This window comes from Chiloscyllium plagiosum, unplaced genomic scaffold (genome assembly GCF_037043375.1).
Source record: "Chiloscyllium plagiosum isolate Xiang-an unplaced genomic scaffold, Cpla_swu_hap1 HiC_scaffold_7, whole genome shotgun sequence".
In the NCBI taxonomy this organism is placed as follows: Eukaryota; Metazoa; Chordata; class Chondrichthyes; order Orectolobiformes; family Hemiscylliidae; genus Chiloscyllium; species Chiloscyllium plagiosum.
In genome coordinates, this window is record NW_028270145.1 from 67,735,189 (window position 1) to 67,740,736 (window position 5,548).

At 40.0% G+C, this 5,548-nt stretch overlaps 1 protein-coding gene across 1 annotated transcript; it reads left to right on the forward strand.

The window, feature by feature from the left end:
• Window positions 1–321: 321 nt before the first annotated feature.
• On the forward strand, window positions 322–702 carry LOC122551929 (histone H2B type 1-O-like). Its single transcript, XM_043694499.1, has one exon. The coding sequence runs from the start codon at window positions 322–324 to the stop codon at window positions 700–702; it is 381 nt and encodes a 126-aa protein (XP_043550434.1).
• Window positions 703–5,548: the final 4,846 nt, after the last annotated feature.

Sequence of the window (5,548 nt, forward strand, 5' to 3'; positions counted from 1 at the left end):
ACATCTTTGTAATTTTTAAATTCACTTTGGTGGATAAGAGGGTTGTGAAGTAGACCAGCATTGTTTACCCATCCAAATTGCCCTTCACTGTTGTGGTGAGTTGTCTTGTTGAACCATTGCAATTCATTTGTTGTAGGTTCACCCGCAATGCTGTTAGCGATAGGTTTTCAGGATTTTGACCCAACAATAGTGAAGGAATGGCAATATATTTCTGTTGTGATTGCAACTATGTAGATCTTGTTGACTATGAAATTCTTGACTGGGGTTGTTAACCTGGGCCAATCAAGGAGCCCTGACTGACCAAACAAGTGACCCATCATGATGGCTGATGAGAAGAAAGCACAGCAAACCTTTAAGAAGGGTGCAATGAAAATCTTCAAGAAGGCACCATTAAAGGACAGCAAGAAGAGGAGCAAGTCCAGGAAAGAAAGTTACTCCATCTACATCGACAAAGTAATGAAGCAGGTTCACCCTGATATCAGCATCTCCTCTAAGGCCATGAGCATCATGAACTTGTTTGTCAATGATATTTTCAAGTTCATCACTGGAGTGGCTTCCTGCTTGACCCATTTCAATAAGTACAACACCATCAGCTCCTGGGAGATCCAGACCACTGTGTGTCTGCTGCTGCTTGGGGAGCTCACCAAGCTCATCGTGTCAGAGGACACAAAGGCTGTGATCAAGTATACCAGCTCCAAGTGAAACACCACACTGTACTGAAAGATAACAACAAGGGAAGGGACCCTTTTGTGGTGCAGTGGTAGTGGTTTGAGAAACCCAGGTTCAAGTCCAACTTGCTCCAGAAATCTCTGAACAGGTTAACTAAGAAAATCTCTGAACAGGTTAATTAAGAAAAATCTGTTAAATTAAAAGAAAAGAAAAGTATATAAACAGGTGATTTAGAAGCTCCTCAGTTCAAGACTGACTCTGTGCTAGCTGTCCACAGCCAGTGTATTGTGCACAAGCAAATAAAGGTGACTTGGTGACAGGATAACGGCCTTTATGCAGTTATTTCAATTTCTAAGCCAGGATGGTGACTGTCTTGGAGAGGAGCTTGCAGGTGATAGTTCTTGTGTTGTTCTTGGCCTTTTAGATGGAAGTAGTCATGGTTTGGAAGTTGCTGCCGAAGGAGCCTTGGTGAGTTTCTGCAGTGCATCTTGTTGATGATACCTACTGCTCCGACTGTGCGTCAAGGAGTTGACAGTTATGTTGAGCAGGCAGAAAAGAAGAGTTGAAACCTGGGGCAAATCAGCCATCATTTTGGCCTAGTCCAGATCCTATTTCTTATGTTCTTGTGATAGGTCTCACAGGTATTAGAAACATTAGATGTGGGGTGTCATAGACTGGCCCTTCCACTGACATCTAGCCATTGGATATTCAAACAATGTGACAATGCTACAAAGTGAAGCTTACTGTCTGTTGCTATCTAGTCTATCAGTGCAATGTTAACTATTTTTCTTTCACCTTTCTTCAGGACCTTTGCCATTCATGGACCCTATTAAAGCGGATTCAGATGGGCACAATTCTCCAACTGAAGCAATTTCACAATCTCCATCATGGAACTTGGCAGACCAACTGGGTCAGTTCAGGGAGTTAGAGGAAAGAACCAAAAAGAAAGAACTTACACTTATAGAATGCCTTTGATGATATAGGACATCCTATTGTACTTTCCATAGTATGAAGCATTTTAAAAATGTAACTTTATTGTAAAGCATGGTATGCAGTTTCCAATTTATTTTCAGCAAGCTGTACACCAATAAGATAATAAGCAGATAACTTGCTTTCAAAATATTGATTGAAGGATGACTGTTAACCAGAACACAAAAAAATGCTATCCAGTCCTTCTTGAACTTTTACTGTATGCTCTTTTACAGCAACTTGAAACAGCAGGTGAGGCTTTCAGTTTATCACTTCTTCCAAAAGGTATCACCTCTAGCAGTGTCGAACTCCAGTATTACATTGAAGTGGTAACTTAGGTACTGTCTGTGGAATGGATCTTGAACTCATGACATCTGACTCAAGAGGCATAAGTATTACTTACTGAGTCATACCAAACACCTGTCATACACTCAGCATGAGTGAGGAAAGGTAGGGGGCAATGGAAAGGGCAGTCAAGGAGACAGTTCACCCGAAACCAAGCTTGAGGAAAAACAGATATCCTGATTTCAGGGTTCCAACCTAACCAAACAAAATTCCTATCCAAATGCATGCAATATGATGTGGGAGAAAACCCTATCAAGGGCTTCCAGTACCATTTATGAAAGCTTAGAGAAGTCCCCATTCAGCCAGTTTAACATTCTATTCAAAGGCTTCAGTATTCTATATCCAGAGTTAAGCATGTACATTGATACAGTCAGACTTTCAAATCAAGTGTCTGTCTTGCCAGCTTTTCATCTTGGTGATAGCTCAAATTGCTGTTGTTCAGTCCCACAACTCTAACCACCTTGAATAACCTTAAAGACACCTCTGATTTCCTGAAATCTACTTTCTCACAGATATGTATGAGTGATGAGTCACAGCCCTGAGGGAATGGCAATGGCGCAATAGGAGTGGTAAATCTAGCCATCCCCCAGGATGGCAGCATGTCTGTTGCATTTCTATACCTTCAATAAATATCTGGCATAATTCCAACTGGATAGTTTGTCTTGATTATCCATACTCAAGGTACTACAGCCAACAGTTGGGCTCTTTATGGCCCCATTTTTAATTTTTCATTAGGTACCTCAAGTAAATGGCAATATCATTTCACCAGATATCCTGCAGCCACTGAGAGAGCATGTAATATAAATCACAACATTATAAGTGAACAGAAGTTTGTGAAGAGATGATAATATTATGATAATGTCACTGGATTGGCAGTCTAAAGGCTCAGACAATGTTTTTGGGACATGCACTCAAATCCCATCTCAGCAACAAATGGAGTTTGCACTCAGTCATAAAATCTGATTTGAATTGTCAATGATAATGGCTATGACAACTGTCATTGATTGTTGTAAAGTCCCCATCTAGTTCACACACTATTTTTAGGCAAGTAAACCTGCCTTTCTTATTTAATGTGGCCTACATGTCACTCTAGACCCACCCCAATGTGGATTACCTTCACTGACCTCTAAAAATATTTAGCAATCAAGAGTAATTAGGGATTGGCAATGTCAGGCTCCTACTTATTGACTACAGCTCCACTCTCAATGCCATAATTCCAAACAAATTCGTCTCTAACTCTGAGATGTAGGTCTTGGCTGCCCCCTCTGTAACTGAATCCTCGACTTCCTGAACCATAGACCACAATCAGTAAGCATAAGTGACAACACCTTGTCCACCACAAACCTCAAGACTGGTGCCCTGCAAGGCTATGTACTCAGCCTCCTACTATACTCCTTATACACGCACGAATAGGTGCCAAATTTCACCCCAACTCTATTTACATGTTTGCTGACAATGCCACCATTGTAGATTGAATCTCCAACAATGACAAGACAGAATAATGGAAAGAGATTGCTTAGAAGCATGGTGAAAAGACAACAATCTCTCTATTAATGTCAGCAAAGTGAAAGAGCTTCAGGAAGTGGAGGGCACACCCTTGTCTGCATCTATCATGCTGTGGTAAAGTTCATTGAGAGCATCAAGTTCCTGGGAGTGATGATCACCAACAATCTGTCCTGGTCCAGACTGATGCAACAGTCAAGAAAGGACAACAATGTCTCTGCTTGCTCAGGAGACTAAGAAAATATGGCTTGTCTACAAGAACTGTTAATAATGTTTATAGCTGCACTATAGAAAGCATCTTATTTGGATGCATCACAGCGTGATTTGGCAACTGCTGTTTCTAAGACCGCAAGAAACTACAGAGAGTTGGGAACACATCCCAGTCCATCACACAAACCAACCTATCATCAATTGACTACACCTATAGTTCCTGCTGCCTCAGGAAAGCAATCAACATAATCAAAGCCCAGCCCACCATGGCTACACTCTCTTCCACCGTCTTCCGTCAGGCAGAAGATATAGAAGTTTCAATACACGCAAGAAATTTGAGAATAGCTTCTCACCGGCTATTTTGAACAGACCTCTCAAATTTTAATGTTGATCTCTCTCTCTGCACTTTCTATGCGGCTGTAACACTGTACCCTGCACTTTGATCTGCTCCCCTAATGCACTTTGTAAGGTACAATCTGCCTGCAGAGCTCACAAAACAACACTTATCACTATCTCGGTACACATGACAACAATAAATCAAACAACAAATTATGGCTTTGCCATTAATGCTCATATCACATTAAAGAATATAAATATTTTAAAATTACAGCACAGAAGTCCATTTAATCTATTCTGCCTAAATTTGCTCTTTCAAGAAACCCATTCTCCTGCACTTTGTATACACTAATACAATTGTCTTCTCTCAAGTTCTCATTTAATTATTTTTTGAGTGTTGTTGAATCAGCTTCCAGTATCCTTTCAGACTGTAATTCTAGGTCATTCTCATTTCCCATCATTAATAAAAAGAAATTGATGAATTAAACTCCAGGTACACAGATGTGTGAAATATTATTTTAAGGCTATAATAGTTTTAGTCATTAAATTATTCATTTTTACTAATTTTGAAGTTTTATTTCCAGTATGATTTCAGAGCAAACTCTGAGTCTGCTATGTCAGGAGGTTTTTTTAATTAAATGATAAATGTTCTTTCATGCAGAGTTGAAGAACTGCAAAGATGGTAGTAAAGTTTTCTTTTAGATAAAAAGGTATATTGTGGACTGCTTGAGAGGAACAGGTCAACTGAAATGCTTTGCAGGCAACTCATTCCTGCCATTCCTGCTTATTGCACTGAACCTTCCTTTTCTGCTCCCTCCTTGGATTCAGCCGGATATTCCTTACATGGTGTGTGATCCAATTCGAGTTTCTTTTCCATGTGCAGACTTCTGAAGGTTATGTGATTTAACAAACTACCAAAAGTAAGATTACTTTTGGGGTTTCACTAATGTATCCCTCAGATCTAGGCAAATGCCTAACATTGCTTCAAGGGCTGAAGTGTATATGATCATTAGCCAAATGAACTTGGATATATCTCATCCCTGTAAGTATTTTGGGATTATGGAAGAATATCATAAGCAATGTTTGTTGGGGTAACCTTTTAAAATTCCATGATTTGTGAAATAGTGGGTCCAGGGAATGGTGTGGTTGATGGTGAAGAACACGGGAATCATGACAGATGTCTGAAAAGCTACAATACTCTTGTGTATTATTTAATGGGCAGCAGCATGTTAATGGAATAAAATCCCTTGCAATGAATGAATCTGTTGTTATGGTGCCATTATGTTTTTTTAGGAAACCAGCTCCTGTGTGTATCTACAGGCTCTTTCTGTCTCCGTCATTCGCAAAAGTACACAATGGTCCTAGCAAAGGATCATTAGATGATCTGCTTGTTACTGACTCAGCACTGCTAGAAATTACCAATATTATCCTGGAAAGAGCCAAAAGAAAGGGCAGTGATTAGTTGCATTGCCACAGGCAAAGCACGGTCATATGGCTCAGCAGGCAATAAGTGTAT